Raw genomic sequence first — 24,586 nt, 5'->3', positions numbered from 1 at the left:
AGATAAGGCTCGTGTATTCAATTTTGTTGCAGCATTCTTTGTTCAACAAACAGGGATAGTGTGAAATATACGTGTGTTTCATCATCTCTTGCTAATCGGACAACTTTTCACAAAATGATTCTGAGGATCAACTTTGGATAATAGGCACAAACTTGGACAAGGTTACAAATCAACTCCTTGATCCCAACCAACACTTGGAACACTTTAAAGGGCATACAAGGACCAAGTTTCAACAATAGTTTTGCTTCTCCAACTTTCACATTACAGAAATGAACTTAAGAGGCCTAAATCCACTAGTAGTACTTTTAATGGTTTTAGGACAGCAACTCAAAATTTCCCTAAAGAACTTAACCAACAAACTAGGGTTTCAGATACCCTTTTGGAAGTTGCATCTACCACCCAAATGCCAATGCTTCAACCTACTCCTGCACCCCTGAACTCACACAAGCCTCACAGGTCTAATTGGCCAATCTAGGCATGGAACACTTGGTAAAGAGCAAGAATGGGTACCTAAGTCTTGGGAAATGGTTTGGAATGTCTTCCCTAACTCAACTCAACATGAAATGACCATCCACCAAGTTCTATGGCTTCACTTCAAGCCCTGTCCTCAAAATCTTCAAAATACTGGCTGAATACATGAAGATATTCAACCTAGGGTACGTTCATAGGACCCACAGATCTTCTGAGAAAAATCTGCCATTTAGGAATCTAAAAGTACATGCCCTAACCTTGCAAATCCTAGGAGGCCGTGAAAAGCCAACCATGGAAAAGTGAGGGACCAAATTCCATCAAAACCCTCAATGTCAGGGTTTGCTGACCAGTCACAGTAAAAAGACAATAACTTGCTTCAAACTTAACCAATATGAACAAAATCAAGTGCATTGGAACAAGGACTCAAAGATCTATGAATTCATGCCCAGGGTTTCAGTCTCCCAATCTGTACAACTCCGTACAGACTGTAAATGCTCAGAAAAACTGTTTTTTGCTTGTGCAAAAGTAGTTGAACATGTACCGTATCACACCTGTAACTTCCACGAGGGTGTTAGGATCTAAATACATCATTTCTAACAGTCATAACGAACATTTGAATGGTTAGAACCGTTACATAGCAAGTTGCAACTTTGTAGCAAAAGTTGTCAGTAATAAGGGTTTACTAATTTGATATTTGCAACTCTTAAGACCCTAGTAGGATGTAATGACTCACAAAACACACCAAGAGTCATCTTATTATTCTAAATAAGCAAAATGCAAGATCCTTAGGACTAAGTGAACTTAGGTTTATATGAGTACCTTAAGTTCCTTGACCATACAATAGGATCATTCTTATTACAAAACAAACATAAACCAACATTATTGAATGAGGTGAGTCATCACCCTATGTAAATCCTATATTTGAGATGAATCACCACCATATGCCTTCTTCCACCATGTCATGTCACCTATCAAGTCACTTAGGTATCCAGCACTAGTGAGTCAAAAAAGTTGAAGTATAAAGTGAAAAGTGAGTAGATTTTTATTTTTTATAAATGAAATTACTATTCTTAAACTTATATCAATATTAAGTATTCTTTATCAAAATTAAGTAATATTGAAGTTGATAGACTATAGGCATAACACTAACCTTGATTTAATTCTTAATCATAATAACAAATTTATTCTTAATGGAACTCTAGCTGTAATTTGAATATTGATCCCAATCATGACACTAATCCTAACCCTAAATAATAATAATATATTTAATATTTGATACAAATTTAAAACTTCATATTAACATGCTTTATTGAAAAAATAATATAAATAGTTCTAACTATAGTAAAGAAAGTGATTGTAGTATAGGACACTCTCTTCTTCTAAACAAAGAAAAGAAGGGAAAGAGAAAGTGGAGGATGAAGTAGAAGGAGAAGGAAATAATTAGGGAACAAGAAGGGAAAAAAGAAAGAAAAGAACTAGAAAAAGAAGGGAAGGAGAAGAATAATCGAAAAGAGGATATAAGATAAATTTATTAATGTCCAGTAAGAGACCAGCTAGGGTCTAAGGGTTTGAAAGTTTACAAACAAGGGAAGCCACTCGCGGCAAGGACACCAAATGGTGCCCACAAAAGAACAAATCAATAAACAACAAGGAAGCAAAGGAAGGAGAAGAAAATGGAGGAAACAAAGGGTAAGGAGGGGAAGGAGAAGGAGAAGGAGAAGGAGGAGCAGGAAGGAGGAGAGGGAGGTGAAGAAGCAAATAGAACATGGCTAGGTAGAGAAAACAATAATCTTCATGAGTGCCCTCAATATATTTATAATATATAATCATCACCTTAGGATACTTATAAGAACAATCTTAACAGTTCAATTATATTGTATGCCCTATAATTTATTGTTCAACATATATTGTCTATCGGTGTAACCATTGCACCTCCTTTTGGTGCAAGTGCTAGTTATATATATATATCTATCATAAACTTATATTATATACTATAATATATTATTTAATATGTATATTAAAAAATAACAATATCCATAGTCATTAAACTACGCATGATTATATTAATCGATATTCTTTTCCTTAATTGATATTAATTTAAATTTTTTAAGGCCAAGTTGACATGTAATGTGAGTGAGCCTCCTCAAGTTTGGACGCTTATATAAAGAGGCCTAAGAAATTCAGTTCACTGCCTTTCCAAATCAAGCTTGTTTGTAAATTTTGTTTAACAAAGATCTACCTCTAATAAGCAGTGTAGGCACTTAGAGTTAGCAAAAAACTTATCATTTGTAGTTACCCTAATCTTGGTGAAGGCAATAATGTTCGATAGTAGGAATCTGCCATTAATTGTTAGCAAATAATTCCTTATAAGGCAATAACTTTGATTATTCCTACCCTTCGCTATGGTCTAGATGCCTTACAATTACGACTCTTCTTCTCAAGAGGATTTGCAATAGAACTACCTTGAAGGCGCCAAACATGGATGATAATAAGGAGAGAGTGAAAATTGCCTAGGGAATCTGGAAGTGCATCATGGAGGTATCCATAGGGCTTCCTTGCTTGCTTTTTCCTCACCCAACATCTGATTCGGCCTCCACGCCTTTCTTGGGTGCATCGATATCTTAGTTTAGAAACATAGTCTTTATAAATTTATATAAGGATCTTTCATCTATTCTATTTTGAAACAATAAAAACAACATTGATTTACCATAATATGGTATTAGAGTAGGTTGATGGGATTTCATGAAATTTGTTGATCATCTCTAAGGAAAAATTGGGCTTCTTCTGATTGGAATTTTCTCCAAAAATTTGTTTTTATGATTTAAGAAAAACCGTTGGAAGTATTTTATAAAAATTTAGTGGTTTATCTTTGAACACGTTTGCTTAAAATAGTGAACGTGGTCAAGAGTTTTGATTGGGCAATTTTCTGGTTTTAATGAAAGTCTCTAATTTCGAATAGTTAAATGTACTTGCATGTGCTTTGTAATGTCCTCAATTTTGAGTTGCGACAGAGCTGATCGATTCAGTCTATCATTGGGTCGTTGTAAGCTGATACTAGTGTTTTGAGAGCCTTTGTTGTGGAGCTCTTAGGCTATCTAGTGGCAAATAGTGAGTTTTGGCGCCATTTTGAGGGATTTACTATTTATAGTAAGTTATCAGATGGTTCCGATGAGCTCAGATGAGTTAGAGGAGTTGAGTGATGCTCTCAGTTTTAATGTTTGACTTTTATTTTGGGCTCCAAGATTCTTCAAGGGAGCATCTATTTTTAGTAAGCCATCCCGTTAGGTTCATTCGTCTTTCTTCATTAGGACCGCTTGGGTGCTATCAGATTTTGTTTCGATTATTTTTGCAAGACGTATCATTCTTACTTAATTAAATCCATTGAGGTTGCTATTTTTGCTGGTATTGTAAATTGGTTGCAATAGTATCATAGCTCATTGGAATTAGGTTTGAAGGTTTTAAATCTTGGGCACAAGAAACAATGATCTTGTGTGTCAGAATATCATGATATTGTTGAAAAGGTCATTTTTGGAAGCAAAGGGAGTTAATAATTTGTATTATTCCTATATGTGCCTAAGTACAAAACAAAGGGGTTCTAAGTGAAAAGTGTATTCATGAAGACTCTTGGCATTGAGTGTGTAGAAGCCTGTGCATTAAAATTTTATAAATATAGTGCCTTGCAAGGATGGAATCATCTCTTATCATTTGTTTTTAATGAATTTTGGTGAACTTCTCGAGGGCTTCAGTGTGGGATATTGGAGATGACTGATTCCTCCATTCTTTTTTATACTTTGAGCTGTTGAAAGATGCAATGAATTGTGCTCTGATTCTGAGAATCATTTCTGCATTCAAGGTTTGACAAATTGGTGTTGAAGTATACCAGTTTGATCACATTATCTGCTGCAATTTATGTCTGGAGGGTTTATTAGTTTTGGAAGACATTATCTCAGCCTTTATTAGTGTTATAAGATTGTTTTGTGAAGGTGTTTCTAATCCACAATTACATATTTCCTTGGGCGTCCAAGTGAGAAGGGTTTTAATGAGAAGAATTCACTGCTGAAGCTGAAGATTGTAGGAAGATTTTCCTAGACTATTGGGCATATAGATACTAGTGTTCTTTGGCTTTTTTCATTGACGTTGGAGGGCAGAATAATTGGCTGCGAACATCTCTGAGGCAGCGTCAAAGATCACTGTTGGAGTGATCTTCCTCTAGGATTGGCGTGGGACTTTGTTAATGTTATAGTCTAGTAGAACAACCATAAATTGTGAAAATAAATAAAATATGATATGAATCTTATGTGTGTATATTATCAATGGTGTAATATCAATGTTTTTATTCTTCTCAACTAGGAGGGAGTGTTAAGGTTTTATAGTTAATTCAGATAAAATAAATGGAAGATGCGTATCTAATATATATGTTATATATAATATATATATTATATATAAATACACACACACACACACACACATATTTTCATTTATTATCTAAACCTGATTACATATCAATAGTAATAATAAATTTGACTTAGATCATTAATTGCTATGTTGACTGATTAATTCACATTTCCTATCGACTAACTTAGTTGTATTATGGTCGTTATGTATCGTGTTTGGGTTGACTTGAAAAGTCTTGAGTCAATGGTTATGACCCTATTTTGAGTCACTTCCATTGGGTGTGACTCTTCGTTACCCCTTATATTGGGTGGAAAATGTGCAATGTAAACCTGAACGAACACCAAATCAAAGAACCAAAATTCGGAAGTGGCACGACCTACTCAAATTGTGACTTGCCTATAAATCGCCTATGAATCAACGATGAATCGACAAAGTGAAAAAAACCCTTGAAATAGAAACATTTTAATGATTTAAAACTTATTTCATGCACCCTTTATTGAATATAACTTAAAAACACTATAACATCACCAAATAGAAGTTAACATACATAAACAAGAAACCTAATTGATAAATCCATCACATACGTAAAATGTAAATTGTAGCTTAAGTAAATGGAATTCATAGGATCATAACAAGTCATGACATAGATATATAGGATTATAAAATGTTGGCAAATCATAAATGTATGTAAGATGAGGATCCTTACAACCAATGATATCAAATCATAAATGTATGTAAGATGAAGATCCATGAAATGTATGTCTATCTATAAAGAAAATGAAAAAAAAAAAAAGGCTCTAGCTCAAGCCTCATCATCATCCACAAGCTTGACCACAACCAAAGCCTCAACCTTTGAGTATTCCTTCTACAAAGGCGCCAATGGTAGGTCCTAGAGGACTGATGAGCCATAGTCCCCACATGTGAGATGGGTGCACGGATATCACTAGGGCTTGTGTTTGTGGCGTGCTCTGTGCATGCACGCGTTCGTCTATCAGTGCCTAAACGTGCTCTAGCTCATCCTTTGCCATGGTTACAACCTCAACCTTTCTATCTACTTGGTCAACCCATTCATGGTGTTCCCTAGTGAAGACTGCTGCATCTATAGCCTTAGTGAGCCACTTTGACTCTGGATCAATCTCCTCTAGAATGATCAGAGAGGAGTCAATGACCAAAATCTATCTGGTCCTAAGGCGGAGGTTGTAATGAACACGTACAAGATCATTCAATCTCTACACAGACAATTTGTTTCACCTCTTCGAGTGGATATGCTCAAACATGGACCAACTGCACTCACATTCAGAAGCACTGCTAGGCTGACTCAAAATATAAATGACAATCTTCTGAAGATGTGGGGTTGATTTCCCAAACATTTTCCACCATTTATTTGGAATAAGGTAAAAGAGAAACAATTAGTCTAATTCACAAGCACAACTTTAAGGGTAAATTACAAAATCAACTAGCATGCATAAGTCGTAACAATTAACTTTAAGAATATATTATTCTTACTTGGTTGTAATGATGTTTGAGCCTCTATTGCTCCTGCTAGAGAAAAGCGGCCCCTCATTATTGAATTTGTCCAACTCAACGGTTGTAGCTGAGGCACTGCCATCACTACTCAACCTATACATGACTATGTATAGGCTGTTTAGAACCTCCTCATCTTCCTTGAAGTTAGGAAGGAAATGATATGCTGGATTCAGGTAATAGGTAGTTGCATGGATGGACCTATGGAGCTGATTCTACCATCTCCTATCAATAATGTTCCAAATGGGGCCATACTTCTTAGACACTCTTGCATACTAGGCTTTAATGGCCTCCTTGGCCCTATCCATGCCCTCATATATGAAGCCTATAGAGGGCTTCTCTCCATCAACAGTTTGAAGGAGAGATACAAGGGGCTCACTGATCTGCATACAATGTAAAAAATATATTTGAGTCAAAACTAAATTATAAAACTAAATCATTAAACAATTAAATAATATATAATAATACTAAATGTTAAATTGTAAGAAATTTACTATTATTCTTTCTTGAGTAGGTGCCCAAAACCATCCTCATCAAAGAGGCTATTCGTCACATCTATTTTGCGGTGGTCATAGCATAGGAAGAGGAAATCCAATCCTCCCCAACAACCATGCACCTCAATTCTTCCCTTGATGTCACTGAGGACTTTAGTATGATGAAATTCAAGTCAAACCTCATGATGCCTAAACGAGCTAACTCCCTATTTCCCGTGTATTTCCTCATTGTGGTGAGGACAAATGCATGATTGTATATAAACTTGCATGTAATTTTTTTTGTTTTTAAGTCATTCAAATGTGTAGCCGCGCGACCTATTTTTTGACTTGGTTTTGGGTGATTTTGGCGATGTTTACTTGAATCGCCGGTTTGGGCAATTTTCACCACAAAAACCACTGATCCAATTTGTGGACTCAGCAAAAATTGCCCAACCTTCCTCAGATCACCAAACCAGAAAAATTGCTTGAATAGCGGCAATTCTCGTTACTCTGGACCAAATACATAATGTCTTCTTTGGTGATATACTACAGAGAAATTCAATCCACTTGTTATAGATTCTTCCGAGATTTCTTTAAATTATTTTCATTATAATATTTCAGTTTGATTTCTTATTATTATGAAACTATAATAATATCAGAAAATTCTGATAAATATACAAAGCTCCTATGCACAATCACACTTTAAAGTAAATAAAAGGAAGACATTCTTTTATCTAAAATAGATAAGTTTGATAAGCTTTAACATGGTATCAAATCCATGTTCCTTTCATAAAAATCTACATAGCTTGAAGGTAGATCCGATCAGATAAATAGAGGTAGTAATTCCAATATGAAAGACATTGATTTAAATTGTTTGAGATTTCATTGTGGAACAATTGGCTTGGCGTGCAAAATGACTACTCAATGGATCTCGTTGTGAAAGGATTTTTGACTTGCTGATTTTGGGCAATGTGGCTTGGATCAAATGAAAAGAGCTTGTTTCCAGATTGAAGGTGTCTTTACATCGCATGTGATTCCCTTGCTACGGGTTTATGAGCCTTATGTGTTCTAGTCGCACTCAGGATCTCGGAATGATCTGACTGTATAGGCATGAGCTTGACATCTGGTAAATTGGGCGAACGAGAGAAAATTACAATGCCGCAGATCTTTGGGGCATGGTCTTTATTGGTTGTTGTTGAAGGCTTGTCACAAATCGAGCTTCAAGAACAAAATGTCTGATGATGGTGGTTTGCAGACCGAGTTGAGCACTGAAGGTCTCCATTGGTTGCCACGTTGGATCTAGATTTCACTGAATGTCAGCAATCATCACCAAGGCTATGTCATGACAACTCTTCTCTTGGTTTTGATTGTGCCTTCTGTGGGGGATGACGCCATATTGATTTTACATGACTATTGGTGATGATTTCGTCCATTGATCTAATGTACCAACATAAGAGGATAGATAAGAGATCATATTCATAAGATTGATGTATGAAGATGATTCTTTAAAAGAAGAATCTCACATTGAGAGGGAGTTCATTGTTCTTTACTATCCTCACCAAATGTCCTGCAAGAACAAAGGTGGAATACTTCAAAGGTAAACTTGGCATGTTTTAATTACTGAGAAGAGTCAAGATATTTGATTATTTTACTAACAAATTACTTTATGAGTGTTATTTCATGACTATTTGGGCCCTGCGTACATCATGAGAAAGTGATGACTTCAAAATGATTATCACTTGTATTTGTAGAAGTTATTGGAAGGTGACGATCCTACAATAACTTAAATTAATGTATACATTTTATGTAGATGTTGTAACATATCATGATAGATTAGATCTTGTAAATCACCAAGTGTTAGATGTCATTCACTTGATGTTATATGAGTTGTTTGTATAGATATATGATAGATATTTGGTGAATTTCATGTGTTGATATTCTGCATGCCATTACTTTATTGAGTACTTAGTGAATATCATGTCACATGCGTTGATATTCTGGAGGCCAATACTCATAATATCAAACGCAATATCAAAATGGTGGAGATCTTTTGATCAAAGATATCCTTAAATTTTGCCATTCGGATATTACTAATGGTGTAATAATTGTGTTTATCCTTCTAGTCTAAGAGGGAGTGTTAATGTTATAGTCTAGTAGAATAAACATAAATTGTGAAATAAAATAAAATATGATATGAATCTTACGTGTGTATATTACCAATGGTGTAATATCAATGCATTTTTCCTTCTTAACTTAGAGGGAGTGTTAAGGTTTTATAGCAAAGTCGTATAAAATAAATGAAAGATATATGTGTATCTAATATACTATTATTATTATTTAGATATGCAATTCAAATTATATATATATATATATATATATATATATATATATATATATATATATATATATATATATATATATATATATATATATATATATATATATTGATATTCATATACACACACATATATATTTATTTCATTTCCTTGATCTGATTGCATATCAATAATAATAATAAATCTAACTTAGACCATTAATTTGTATGTTGACCAATTAATGCAAATTTCCTATTGACCGGTTCACTTGTATTGTGGTCGGCATGTATTGTGTTTGGGTTGACTTGAAAAGTCATGAGCCAATGGTTGTGACTCTATGCTGAGTCACTTCTATCAGGTGTGACTCTTCGCCACCCCGTATATTGGGTGGAAAATTTGCAATGTAAACCAGAATGAACACCAATTACATAATGTCTTCTTCGGCGATATATTGCAGATAAATTTGATCCACTTGTTTCAGATTCTTTGGAGATTTCTTTAGACAGTTTTCATTATAATATTTCAGTTTGGTTTCTTATTAATATTAAATTATAATACTATCAGAAAATTCTGATAAGTATACAAATCTCACGTGTGCAATTACAGTTTAAAGTAAACAAAAGGAAGAAATTCTTTTATCTGAAATACAGATAAATCTGATAAAAGCTTTAGCAGACTTTTAGCAGTTTCTTCCTTTTGCATTAGCTGCTACACGTCAGGGTTGCAGGCTCTTGATTGTGGTCAATCTACCCCTTCTGCAATTTCCTCTAGGCCGCACACATTTGTCATGTTCTCTGTGTAATAAGTTAGATTTGTGTGCCAATTGTTTGTAAAAATGTCTATTGGCTTTAGATGCACATTTAGTATGTAAAAAGCATATTTATGCATTGAAATGGTTAAAAGCATTGCATTTGTGTTCCAATCCTTTACCTGGATTTTTCAGTAATCATTTGCAAACATTTAAACTTCATTTTAAATCATTTCAAGTAAGTTAATATAATCTGAAAATAAAAGACAGCTAGACAAAGGTTTCATGTGAAGTGTTTGACAAAATGTCAAACATCTAGAAAAGTAAAGCAATTTGGTGTTTCTTAAGTTAGAACCAAGAAGGGTTCTTTACATGTGCTGTTTTACCACGTGAAGTCTGATGTTTCAATGCATGAGGTTTCTCTGATGGGTTTTTATAATTTTGTTTCCTTCAAAACTTCTCTGCTGGCTTTATAACTTTTTCCTTGAGAATTATTTGGTGGGTTTATAATATTTTCCTTGAAAATTATCTGATGGGTTTTACCATTTTTTCCTCAAAATGAAGCTTTGTATTCTCTGATCTGTGTCTCGGATTTTGTTCTCTGGTTTTGATTGATTTTTGATCTCAAAAATTGTGTCTGGTTTTTCTGATTTCCTCCTAAAAACTTGACTTTTTGTAGTCAGCTTTGGGGCATCATGCTCAATTGCAAAGTTTGGAGGATTTTTTGATTTCCTCAAAACCATGCTGGTTATTCTTAGTGTTATTCTCTATTTCCAAGGAAGAGAAGATTTGTTATTTTGTGATGATTTCTGGTCAATTGTTTTCCTAATTCTGTGACTGTTAGTGGAAGACTCTTCTCAATGGTAGGCTCTTTTTTCTTTTTGTAAAGCTTTTTGATGGAGGGGGCACTCTTCTCTATTAGTTTTTGGATGGATTTTGGCTTCTTAGTCATTGACATTTTGCAAATCTAGGGAGGGTCTCAACAACATTATAATGTTTGGAAGAATTTGTGACCAAAAGACAACAGTTAGACGATGACAATTAAGGGAGGGTACCAGAATATTATAATGTTTCTTTACTGGTCATCTTAGTTAATCTTTAGTGTATTCGGTAGTTTCTAATTTCGTCTTTAGCTCATGATTGTTTCTTTGGCAACATAGCTTTGTACATCTATATTAGCAGTTTTCATCCCTTCTGTTCAATACAACTGCAACAACATCGATTTACTATAACAATAATTACTACCTAGGAAACATTTTGTAGAAAGCTGGCTACGGATTCTATATTTGGATGCTGCAAACACAAGGACCTATGAAGCTTGATTTAATTGTAACATTTAATTTATCGGAGGATTATCCTTGTAGATAGAAGTTTTTAATAAACTAAATAGGAGAATGTCTAAATGCCAGTTTAAGTTGTAAAGCAATAAAGGACAATCCATGTTGTGTTTTCTTGGAGCCGCAAACAAAATTGAATAATACTTTTTTTAATTAGGTTTCTAAAGAAAAAGATTAAAATAATAATTTTTTCATTTGAAACATCTTAAAAAAAATAGTTTGGTTTGCTGTGGGGATGGAATTTTGCTCCTAGATGATCAGGATATGTCTGAAACATCTCTAGCCATCTTGGTAATATCCCCTAGTTTCAAACTTTCAAGGACAGCTAGGGGAACTTCCAAGGGGTCTCTATGCCCCCAACATGTTCTTGGTATGTGAACAACACAAACTTTCAATGTTTAATACACCACTTTATAACCTTCAAGCACATCCTTCAAAATATAAAGCACCAAGACTTAAATTGGAATATGATCTTTAAAAACCAAAAATTAATTTTCAATCCAAAACTTTTATGTGTTGTAAGTTATCTGTTTTATTTTGCTCATGCTATTTTATAACTATGTTTACATTGGTGTATCTACCTATCCTCAAAAGTTTAAATGTGTCATTATGAATTGTAATTGATGCTATTTGAGCTGGATGTTACAATCTCAGGGTTTTATTGATTTAATGGTTTTCTTCAGGTTGCTGGTATACGATTTATGTGGGAGAATTGTATTCAGTCAGTAAACAAGATAAAATCGGGAGACAAGGGGCTTGGCTGCATACTTGCCCATAGTATGGGTCTTGGAAAAACATTGCAGGCATGTCATTTTTCTTAATATTCTTGTAATATTATTCATTTTAATGACACGGCTACAATCTTCTGTTATTCCTTGTACATGCATTTTCTTTCGACTCCTGATCCTTGGAATGCTAGCATGAAATTGTTTTGAACTTGTTAGTCTTTTTCAGCTAGTGATCAAAATTAGAAGTAATTGTTTTCATATCTGTTGTTATTAATTACATTCTTCAACTTTTCATGTTCAGTTGTGCACATATTTTGTTTGTTTTGTGTTTAAACATTCTGAACAGTACTTTATTCAGACATGATATTCTCTACTGGATGGTTGCTAGAAACAGATTGATGTTTGTTGAGCTTTGTAACCTCAAGGGTGAGTTATTAGAAGCTTAATTTTGATGGGATGTTAAAGGGAACACTGGGTCATTTTATGCTGGTCTGTAATTCCATACATTTTATGTGTGGTCTGTCATTCTAAACATTTTATGTCTGTTCTGTCATTCTATACATTTTATGCGTGTAAGAAATTAGAAATGCAAAGGGAATTCAATAATTTGAATCAAAGCTATGAACAAAGTACTGAGGCCTACATGTTAGCTAACTGGAATCCATGGAGATGTTTACAGCTTTACATTATCCATGGTTGTCTCTATCTTCTTCTTTAGCTAGTACAGAGGAACACCAAAAATGGTCTACTCTGTTCTGAATAGAGGGATAAAGAAACAATTAAAAATTCTTTACAGCGAACCAACTGATATGTAGGAAAGAAACTGTCACTGGGAGACTTTTGCCCTGACTTATGGCTGTCATCTCTTTTATCAGAAACATATCTCAGAAACCCTTAATTCTTCACAGCATGGCCAGTAATATGTGGAAAGGCCCATCGCTGGGACGCGTGCCGTGACTTGTAGTCGTCATCTCTCAAAAACACTCATGGGAATGTGTCCAGACATTAGGTGATTTAAAATGAAATTTCTATGTGTCTCCTAGAAGAATCACTTGAAAATTGGGAGATATTGTACAAAGATTTTGTAGACATACAATATAAATTACAGAGCTTTCCTAAAGCAAAGTTACTGATGCGGGTGCGGATCTGGATGCGGATGCTAGAAGTGCGTGCATGGATGCACAGAACTTTTTTTGGGGGGATGTGAATAGGTTTGGATGCGCGCACACACACACACACACATATTATGTATATACAGAGATGCATTTTTCATTAACCTTGAATATCTAGTTAATGGATTGTTCTAGGATAACAGACTTACAATTATTGCCAAAATCCTTAGTCAAGGACCACAGATCCCTGAATTGGAAACAACATTATATATGATCGCATGTTTAGTCTTATCTATAATCTCCTTAACATCTGAAATAGAAGACAACAAACATAGTAGAAATTGATCTCTGGATTTAAATCTGCCTTTGACCTATCAATATTTTTGCATTTCAATATGTAATGAAAATCTAACATGAATTATTGAAATATGAAGTTTGAGTTTTAAAGTCTGACACAATATCATTTTACATTTGTGTATTTGAACTTAATATTATTTTCTGTTCTATCTCTCAAAGTTCTACACAATATTATTTTCTAGAGATTATTAAACTGAAATTATAAAAAAGTATTGATGTGTTCAAGTACCCTTGTCTCCTTTTTTTTGAAAGTTTGCCGTACCTGTACCGGTACTGTTACCAGTCTCCAAGTACCCCAGTCTCCCGGTAACCTTGGTATTCTTGCTTCCATCGACATCGCTTTTAATACTCCAAAGTTTTTCTTTCTTTAAGCAATTTATTTGCATATACATTGTATACTTGTTTTCCTAAATTTAATTTACATACAATTTTCTTCCCCAAGTACCTCTCGCTACTCTTTTTTGGATAATGGTGTACCATGTAATAGTGTTAGTCTATCTTCTATACCAATATCATTCATATTTCTTTCTTTAAGCAATTTATTTGTATATACATCGTATAGTTTTTTTTCTAAATTTAATTTACATACAATTTTCTTCCCCAAGTACCTCTCACTACTCTTTTTTGGATAATGGTGTACCGTGTAATAGTGTTTGTCTATCTTCTATACCAATATTATTCATATTGTAATTTATGGCACTATAACTTGCATTATCTAGTGTTTTATGTTAATTTTTTGTCCAGGAATGAAGATAAACAACAATAAAGAAGATCGATATAGATACAAAAAAGCACAAAAAATTTATTTTGGGAAAACCCTTCCACTCAAAGGGGAAATCCCAACCACACCACAAAAATAACGCTTTTATTGATCATGAAATGTTCAAGTGTACAATGCCTTTTGCTTGATAAAATATATGTAACAAATTGATCGACTCTTCATTACATAACAAAAGTTGTTTTCAATTTCCAAATATACAACTCTACATATTTCCATATGCTTGCCTCTTCTGACGACACATGTTTCTAACTATTATCTCAATTGTCTTCTTCAGTTGAAGATGACCATAAGGGTCATATTTCTATTTCATAAAAAACAGATGTAAGGATCTCTATCGCAGCTACAATCTTTAACACTCTCTTAACAAGAGAGTGTGGTCTTTAGTAAGGAAGGTGCACATAATTGCAACCAAAGATGTTTATGATAATTTTTCAACATGTAGACCCTCATTAAGACATGTTATCTCAACATAATTCACCATTGCTACTTTATAAGCATATAAAATTAAAGTAATGGAGTCACACACATGACTTTCGCCATGCCTACTGGCAGAGGGTGGTCCAACTGATTTCACATCAAACTTATCCCAAAGAAGAATGCATTTCTACCTTGCCTCTACATAGAAGGTGGATTTAAGGGCTTTCACTTCAAACTTCTCCCAGATGGGAATGCATTTCCACCAGGCTTTAGCAGAGAAGGTGGATCCACCATTCCTACGCACAAAGGGTGCAAGAAGTGATTTCACCTTAAACTTCTCTCACAAAGAACTCAGTAACAAGGGTTTTCACTTCGAACTTCTCTCATAGAGAACAACTCATTAATAAGTGCTTTCACCTCGAACTTCTCTCATAGAGAACAACTCATTAATAAGCGCTTTCACCTCAAACTTCTCTCATAGAGAAGAACTCGTTAACAAGGGATTTGACCTCGAACTTCTCTCACAAAGAAGAAACCATTAACAAGGGAATGCACCTTGATTTTCTCTCACAGAGAATTACTTATTTAATAATATGTATAGGAATGATTGAGATTCTTTCTCAACATAGACAACTTTGATCACCACAATAAGATAGCTGATGGAACCGCCCTGTGGAGCAAAATATCTGCCTCTGAATATGTATCATCAAGGCAACAGTTTCATTGTTTCTTACTGCACCCTGCAACTGAGAGAGATATTAAGAACTCTTGTGATCAACTATAATGAAGAAATATATAGAGATCAATGCTAAAAGAAAACACTAAAAATTTGTTATCAATATTCAAGCTATACTCATAGAATACTTATCTCTTTCTAGTCTAAAGCACAAGAACTCAGCTGAACAACAAAACATCCTTACATTGTAAGATTGCGTTCTTGGCAAAAACTGAATGTGAATGATCCTAAGAATGAATTTACTAAAATCCTTGATCCTGATTTAAAGGAAAGCTACAACAGCATGGTGATATGAATAGAAGCATATCCATGCCCTTTTGCAACTGAAAATTACGCCCAATGAGAGGTATTGCATTCTCACACACTTCCCAAACCTTCCAGAATGACTCTGAAATAAATATTTTCAATACACAGAGAAGACACTCTACCATTAACACCCTATATCAGTGCTAGGTACAGCCCCAACCTACATGCATAATATCTCACAAAAAAAAATGAATAGTTCCAGCAGCCTTGAAGATTCTATCTGCTTCCAAACATACAAGATAAGTAATGAATGCTGAAGATTACAATAACTATTGTGGCTTCAAGACTGTCAAACGATGACTTCATTATGATTACAAAATCAAAGTGTATATCTAACCAACTCAATGAACACTTCCCGATTGTTCAAATACGACAATACAAAATACATATATTAAAGTCTCAACACTTAGTGCGAAAGAATACAAAACTTAAAACAAATAGAATACTCCATTCAGAAAGAAACTCAAAGAAAATAGAACACTCCATTCAGAAAGAAACTCAAAGAAAAATCCTGTGTGTGATCACACTCATGAATACAATAAAAAAAAAAACTCCACTGCCAAACAAAGAGTCTCGCATGGAAGAGCGAGCGGTAGAAGTTATAAAGATCAATCATCATCTTGGAGGAATGAAACAACAATATCAATGAATGAGTCGACCACTACAAAATATAAACTGCCAACAGTATAAACATCATTACTAGATGATATTCATTTGCAGCATAATATTGAAACCCACACGATGCCAAGCTCAAACCAATCAGAAAACCAAACTACCAGCAAACCCATAGGGCACGCTTGATGCCAAGTCAGCACGTAGGGACACAAGATCACAATGGTGGATAATATTCGATACTTCTTAGAGCTTTTTATATGGAAAAAAGAAAGCAGCTTGAGCTGGGACATATTGAAACATCACTTGAACCGGACTGTTCCGCGGTAATGACAAATAATCTTCAATTTGAGCCCAACCAAATTTAAGAGAAATTGATAATAAATAGGAAGTCATCTCTGCAACACAAGAAGCCTCCAAATTGTTGTTGGCAAAAGTCTAAACATAGCAGACAGGATTAGTTAACGTTTGAAAGGTTGCGTGACAATTGAATCACCCCATCAGGATATATGTACATCGTCCGAATTGAACTATGAATCATCATTGTACTTGTGATTGTATTCTCAGCTTATATGAATAAAGTACTATCTTGTACTATGTCATACTCTAGTCTCTGAATGCAATAACTATCCTTTTACCCTGTATGGTAAACATTTGGCATTGTTGCCTATCAAACCTGGTATCAAAGATGTGTTCCGAAGATTAATGTTGAAGTTGCTCAATAAAGATCGAAATAAAATAAAAGGAAAGGATGATGTGCCCACATCACGGGAAGCATTAATCCTCACGCAACAGGCAAAAATTCCAACAACTCGCCGATGGGCACCAAGGTGGTGACACAGGAGTACTGACTGACGGAGTGCATTCGCCTAACCGACCAAGAATTATTGAGGACTTGTTCGAGGAGACGCGGCAAAGATTGAATTTGGTTTAAGAGACGAGGGAGGAGTTTATAAACTTGTATACGCCAAGGGTAGAGGATCCAGATGGAAGAAAATGAACTAGCAGGCCTCGAGGTGCCAAAGGAGCGCGAGCGCCTAGTGAACTCTTCGTCCCCAATACACTAGACAAATGAATACAACTTGATAAACGAACAACCTCACTTCTAGAAAAACTCTTCACACTACAGAGTAACGTGGTTGTCTAGAGTAATGCAGTTGTGCAGAACAACGCGGGTATGTAGAACACCGCAGGTACACAGGGCAACGCAGGTGTGTAGGACAATGCGGGTGTGCAGAACAACATGCACAACAAGCACAAATGCAACAAACAAGGGAAAAGTTAAGAATGGTAGGGCCAAAGGAAAAGCTACCTAAATTTAATGGCGACGGGATGCTCAATCCAGTTCAACAATGTAAAACATGTGAAACAATATGGACTGCAAATGGCATAATAGACGAAGACGACTGGATCCAATAGTTTCCAACTACCCTACGAGGTGTAGCAATTGATTGGTTTTTACTTTTTAGACATTGACCAAAAGAAGCTAGCCACATGGGTGGACGTCAAGAAAGAATTTACAATAGAATTTTGACTACTTAGTGATGACAATGAGATCGTAGCGGAGATTTATAGTACAAAGCAAGGGAAGAATGAGACAGTTTGCATGTACGTGAAGAGAGTGAAGGAGCTGCTAGGAAAGATGGAAAGCCCACTAGCCGATAGGTTGAAGAAAAGATGGTTTGTCGAAGGGCTATGACCAATATTACGTAAAAAGATAAAAATAGTACCCCTGGAGTCGTACATTGATGCATATAACTGCACAATGAACTTAAAGAGTGAACACAAAACTGGGAAAAAGAAGAAAGATAGATCTTTGGATTTGGAAGACTCTTCTTCCGAAAGTAGTGATGAGGATAAAAATGTTTAGGCATTACAGAAATATATGCTCCATATGATAAAATAATTTAAAAACATGAAAAAAAGCCTTGGCCAAAATAGAGGGGAAGTATGGTGTACGGATTGCAAGGAGGAGGGCTACACAAAGGGCTCTTGCCCCAAGAACTAGTTTTGTGATATCTACTAGATCGTCGAACATTCCACCAAGGAATGCCTGTTCATTAGGAAAACAAAGGGTCAGTAGCAAGTGCTACTAACGCAAGAAGAGTCCAGCTTGGGAGCTACAGAACAAATACAAATGGTGACGTTGCAACTTCAGGAGGGTATGGAAACAGCTGACACGGAAGAGGAGGCAACAACAATAACAAGGGCCGTTGTTGGATACAATACGATCCAATCGGACGACCAATGATACCGTACTGTGCATGCAACCTATGGGGCCACTTTGCTAGGGTTGTACTATGAAGGGAACACCACAACTATTGTGCAGATGGTGTGGTCCTGGAGACCACGATGATTCGAAATGCCTTAAACCCAGGGTTAACCTGTTGATCATAGAAAGGTGTGAGGAAGTAACATTAGCAATCACTCATGCACAAGGGAAAATGCAACATACCTAGATTCGGAAGAGAAAAAGAAAAGGATGCAACTGACAAAAGTAGAAATAAAAAAAGAGACGGAGGCCGAAAGAATGTAAATGAAGGACACTGCTAGTACCTCAAGGAGGAACCAGGTAGAACAAAACATTATATGACAGGTCATGCAAGTTGAGGCTCCTATGAAACTAAATGATCTTCTTCCAATGCCTCAGTTACAGGCAACAATCTTAAACATGACACCATCACCAAAGGCGGTGGACGAGCTAGGGAAGAACACCCACGATGGAAGTGAGGCTGCCACGATAGACCCAATGCTACTCGCGCTTAACACAAGAAGACACCCTCCGTAGTTGAGATGGGTATTCTCAGAATTTTCCTAACGGACACCATTGTAGATGGAGGGTCGGGCATAAATGTATTACCTGAGGAAACATGGAAAAAAGCTGGGATGACCAACACTATGGCTGCCTACATTCCAACTGCTGAGTGTCGACCAACACAGAATCAAACCTCTCGAGACTTTAATGGCACCGACTGTAGCAATCGGGACACAGCCCTTCCTATTCGACTTTGTGGTCAAATTTCGCTAAAAAGAAAAGGTTATGATGCCATCTTCGGAAGGGGCTGGTTGGTACAAGCAAAGGTGAAACATGATAGGAAAAGGAACACTCTTTCCATGGTAAGAGGGGGGTCATAGGTTCATAATTGACCTACACACATAGATGGTGGGAGAAGAGGTAGCTTCATCAGACTTCAAAGGTGAAGGAGACGATGAAGGAAAGAAAATGATGGAACCCAACGAAGAAGGAATCTTGAAAGTAGGAGGATCCGACGATGATGACTTGGACTCAATTAATGGCCTACTCCATTGGCAAATGGAGGATTATGAACTCTTTTTGTCACATGTTAGGGGTCAAAGAAGGAGGTAATGGAGATGAAAAGAACGAATTTTCGTTAGAATATAGAGAGGTCAAGGAAGGAGAGACACCAATCAATGAAACTCCTACGCACACATTCAACAAAGACAAACCTATTAAATATGAAGAACCCTCGGTGAGCACGATGAAATTAGGAGATGAAACCAACCCAAAGAACATTTTTGTGGGAGATGATTGGAATCTAGTACTAAAAGAGACAACATTTAAGATATTCATGGAGTATAAGGATGTTTTCTAATGGACATACAAAGATCTGAAGGGGGTACCGCATTCCCCTAATACAAGGAGTAGTACTTGTACGGAAGCGACCATACCACATGAATAAAACTACACCGCACGGGTCACAGATGAGATTAACCAAATGCTTGATGTAGGCATTATCTTTCAAGTACAAATAAGTGAGTGGGTATCTCCAATGGTGATATGTTTGAAAAAGGATACCACTCAAATAAGGATATGTGTGGATTTTCACTATTTGAACGCAGTAACAATTAAGGATCCATTCCTAATACTATTTGCTGACAGTATTTTGGAGAAGTTGCCGGACATGAAATATACTCGTTCATGGATGGATTTTTTGGCTACAATATATCCACCGCTGAGGAAGATAAGCTCAAAACAACTTTTGTGGTGCAAGATGGAGTCTATGCCTACAACTAGATGCCGTTCGGCCTGTGCAATGCCTCGACAATGTTTCAAAGAATCATCCTGTAAATCTTTGACAAGATGTTAGTAGGAAAATTCAAAGTTGTCTTGGACGATTGGTCAATTTTCAGCACGGAGGACAGGCACTTGACTGCACTCAAGGAGTGTATGGAAAGATGTAGACGAGCACGACTAGCACTAAACCCTAAGAAGTGTAGATTTATGGTGCCTTAAGTAAAACTGTTGGGACACATCGTGGGCAAGGTAGGCTTGAAGACAGATCTAGGGAAGGTCTGAGTGATTCTGGAAATGCCACCTTTGATAGATGTAACCGAAGTAAAATCATTCGTAGGACATAGGGTACTACTGGAGTTTTATTAAAAACTTCGCCAAAATATCAAATCCTCTCAACAAACTAACTTGGAAAAGAGAACCCTACAAATGGGAAACATAATAGGATGAAGCCTTTTAGAGGTTGAAAACATGACTAGCCACAACACCTATTCTGGCTTACCCCAACTGGGACAAGGAGTTCCATGTACATGTTGATGCATCAAATTTCGCAATTGGAGCAACACTGTTATAGACAAGTGATCATGGATTAGACCACCCAGTGTACTTTGCAAGTAGACTCTTGTTGAAAGTAGAAAAGAACTACAATACGACCGAGAGGGAAGCTCTCAGAATGGTATATGCTGTGTAGAATTTTAGGCATTACTTACTAGCAACTCTGTTTGCATTTTGTGTAGACCATTAGGCTTTGTTATGTTTGGTGAATAAACCTATCATTCAGGGACAGATAAGTAGATGGTTACTTCTTCTACAGGAATTCACATTTAAGATTATAGTATGACCGAGGAAAAGCAATGTGAGCGCAGAGCACCTCTTCAGAATCAAGTCAAGGGAACCTCCTGAGGGAGTCAATGATGCCTTTCTAGAAGCACAATTGTTTCAGATTGCTGTAATACCTTTGTTGTACACAAGTATAGGAGAGTATCTTTGAATGGTTCAATTCCCTACGGAATGGCAACCATATGAAAGACGGAAACTCATACTGAGAAGCTGAACATTCCAATTGATCAACAGGCTACTATACAAGGTGGGCCTGACCAAATCCTGCGGCGATGTGTTCTCGAGGAGGAAATATGGAGATTATTGAGGGATGCACATGAAGGGCCTGCAAGCGGACACAATTGCACACAAGATACTTCTTGCCGGATTGTGGTGGCCTATTGTGCACAATGACGCCAGAGAGTAGGTCATTGGATTTGATACATGTCAAAGAGTCGGAAAACCATTGAAAAGAGATTTTATGCCCCTAAACCCCTCACATGCGCAGGAATTGTTTGAACAGTTGGACTCCTGAAGGTAAGAAAAGATCGCAAATGTCGATACATCGTCATAGCAATGGAGTACCCCACAAAATGGTTAGAGGCATGGGCCTTACCAGACAACTTTGCACTCAGTATGACCAAATTTATCTATGAACAAATCATTACAAGGTAGGAGATACCAATTCAACTGACAAGCGACTGCGGAGGGCACTTTGTCAACCATGTCATCAGACTACTTACAACAGAAATTAAAGTCTACCATTCACTTTCAAGCCTGTACTACTCGAGAGCGAATGGACAAGCAGAATCAACAAACAAAATCTTGGTTTTAGTGATCTATAAATTGTGCTACGTTGAAGGTGAGGATTGGGAAGAGAAGTTGCCATCAACGTTATTGGCTTACCATACCTCCCATAAGGTCACCTCCTACAAGGTCACCATAGGACACACCCCATTTCAGTTAATTTATGGTCAAGTGATCGTAGTACCGGTAGAGTTTATGGTACCAAGCTTACGAATTACAATTGAAAACAAGTTGGGAGACATGGAGAGTCTTAGAGAGGTTATGAGGTTATATAACTTGAATAAGTGCGACAAATGGAGACTACAAGCACAATGGGCCACTTAGGTTTCATAGTTTAGGCACAAGGTTTGGCATGAAAGGCACTTGAAGCTAAACAAATTCCAACCATGCCTATTAATATTGAAATATAACGGGCGTAATGAGATCAAACCAGGTAAATTCAAAGTGAAGTGGGTTGGACCGTACAAGATTTGGGAAGTTGGCAGTAACGGCACAATCAAATAATGGATGCTCAATGGGAAGGAAATGACAGACACAGTAAATGGTTCGAAGTTAAAAATTTACCATGAGAGGAGTGAAGGCCGGGAGATAATGAGACCTAGACTAACAATTCAGATAGAATATGAATATTTAATAATAATAGTAAAGAATAATAATACTAATAGTAGTAAAATATATATATATATATATATATATATATAGATTACTTGGGTTATAATTTTGATATTGTGACAAGCAAGAGAATTATGATTTAGAGGCAAAAATATTAACATTGTATGTATAAGAGGCACCCTAAGAAGATTGTACGACACTGAGGAACATTAGAACCCACCATATACAACACGCCCAAGGAGGTAAATGCACCATACAGTATTAGGAAAGCAATCCAAAAGAGAAGCACATCATCGTAGGAACACATAAAGGCATAACCCACACTCCGTATGGCCAAAGATATGGATAGAGAGCATTGTACGACAGTCTAGAGAAAAAGAGACTCAGTGCATGCTTGAAGAAATGCACCATATAGTATCACAAAAAGAAGTTGAGTAATTAGACATTGTACGACCTCGGTGAGCGCCATAAGAAAAAGGAAGCCCATTCGTACGATCACAAGCACACCACTAAAATTTAATTAAAAATACTATTTTTTTTCCAAATGCACCCAAATGTGCCTTCAATAGATTACAATCACCTAAGAATGCTTTCGAACCCTTCTCTCCTCTCCTCAAGCCTCTTAATGAACAAATGAAAAATTGACAAACTAAAAATCAATTTGTTTTTCCTATATTGCTGCCATTCCTGCGCGAATGAGTTTTTATTAAAAACTTGCGAGTTTTTGATTAAAACTCGCCGAAAACCTTGCAAAATCGACAATTTTTCCTGGTCACTGAGTTCTAAAAATTTAGAATAGAGGTGAAGTAGTTAGGGTTATAGTTGTGGAACAATGTGAAATTGAAATAGATGAAATAATGTTCCATGAATTTAAAAGCACAAAGCAAATTAAATGTAGAAGATAACTAAAATTTAAATTAAAAAAAACTGGAAAACTAGAAAATAGAAAATCACCTCTTAAAGTTGACTGCTTCAAATAAATAGTGTACTATCCCAAATACTTCGTTGGTTTGTTCAGATGCAGCAAGGGCTGTTATAAAATAAGATAAAATAAATTTATTAATGTCCAACAAGAAACCACCAAAAGGGTCTAAGGGATTGAAAGCATATGAACAAGGAAACAACCCACAACAAGAACACCAAATGGTGTCTGAGAAAGAGCAAGTAGGAAAGTCGAAGGATCGTCGAGGAAAAACTAGAGGTCCTTCCTTGGCGGGAAGAGTCGAACACCAAGGGGTATAGTCTGGGGTGACCAAGAGCGCTAGACCGTTGGAGATGGAGTGTCGCTGTCAGGTGAACCCTATAGGGTCGCACAGATCTGGTTTGGAGATCAGAGTATTGAGAGGTCGCATCACTCTTTGCGTAGGAGATATGGGTAAGAAAAAGGTGGTGATAAGTTGATTTGAGGCTTGGCTCTAAGGGAATAGGAGCTGCAAAGTGTGGTCATGAAGTTGCCCAGTCTCTTAGAGGTAAAGTGCAAGGCATCGACAGTGGGCTTATTTGAAGAATGCTGAATGGGATTGACACTCTTTAAACAAGCAATGAAACCTCCCTTTGATCTCGTAGTAGATGGGACAATGAAAGATGAAGTGGGTCCTAGTTTCCGCCTCTACCAAGGTACAAAGTCGATAAATTTGGTCACCTCTGTCAATATGATGGCTAGTCTGAATCAGAAGTTGGTGGGAGTTGACTCTAAATGAGCCTAAAAAGATGCAAAGGGTGTGGCTCCAACATCGAATCAAGTAGACACGTTATACAATAATCCTATCATAGATATCCAAGAAGTGCTTAGTATAGAAGGCTATCCTCGGATGCAAGCCAATTCGAGGGTTGCTCCTAGTCGTGATAATATAGTCTATAAATATTAAGTCTAACATGTCTATTGAACTGTTGTTGAAAAGTCTATAAATATTGAGTCTAACATGCCCGTTCAACTCTTGCTCAGAAGGGAGAAGGTGAGTGGGAGCATCCAATAAGAATTGCTGAAAGGGAGGGAGATGATC

The 24,586-nt window shown here is 36.3% G+C and overlaps 1 protein-coding gene across 6 annotated transcripts in view; it reads left to right on the top strand.

Annotated features, from left to right (window-relative positions):
- ATRX (P-loop containing nucleoside triphosphate hydrolases superfamily protein) overlaps window positions 1–24,586 on the top strand; it is a 273,756-nt gene that overhangs the window by 124,121 nt on the left and 125,049 nt on the right. For all 6 annotated transcript variants that reach the window (XM_089821112.1, XM_089821115.1, XM_089821114.1 and 3 more), the window contains one exon: window positions 11,947–12,066. In XM_089821112.1, coding sequence (XP_089677238.1) covers window positions 11,947–12,066 — 120 coding nt within the window. The remainder of the gene's footprint in view (window positions 1–11,946; window positions 12,067–24,586) is intronic.

This window comes from Cupressus sempervirens, chromosome 3, assembly GCF_028749045.1.
Source record: "Cupressus sempervirens isolate cs-2001-9-10 chromosome 3, ASM2874904v1, whole genome shotgun sequence".
NCBI classification, from domain to species: domain Eukaryota; kingdom Viridiplantae; phylum Streptophyta; class Pinopsida; order Cupressales; family Cupressaceae; genus Cupressus; species Cupressus sempervirens.
The sequence above is the reverse complement of the archived record's forward strand: the minus strand, read 5'-3'. Positions and strand labels throughout refer to the sequence as shown.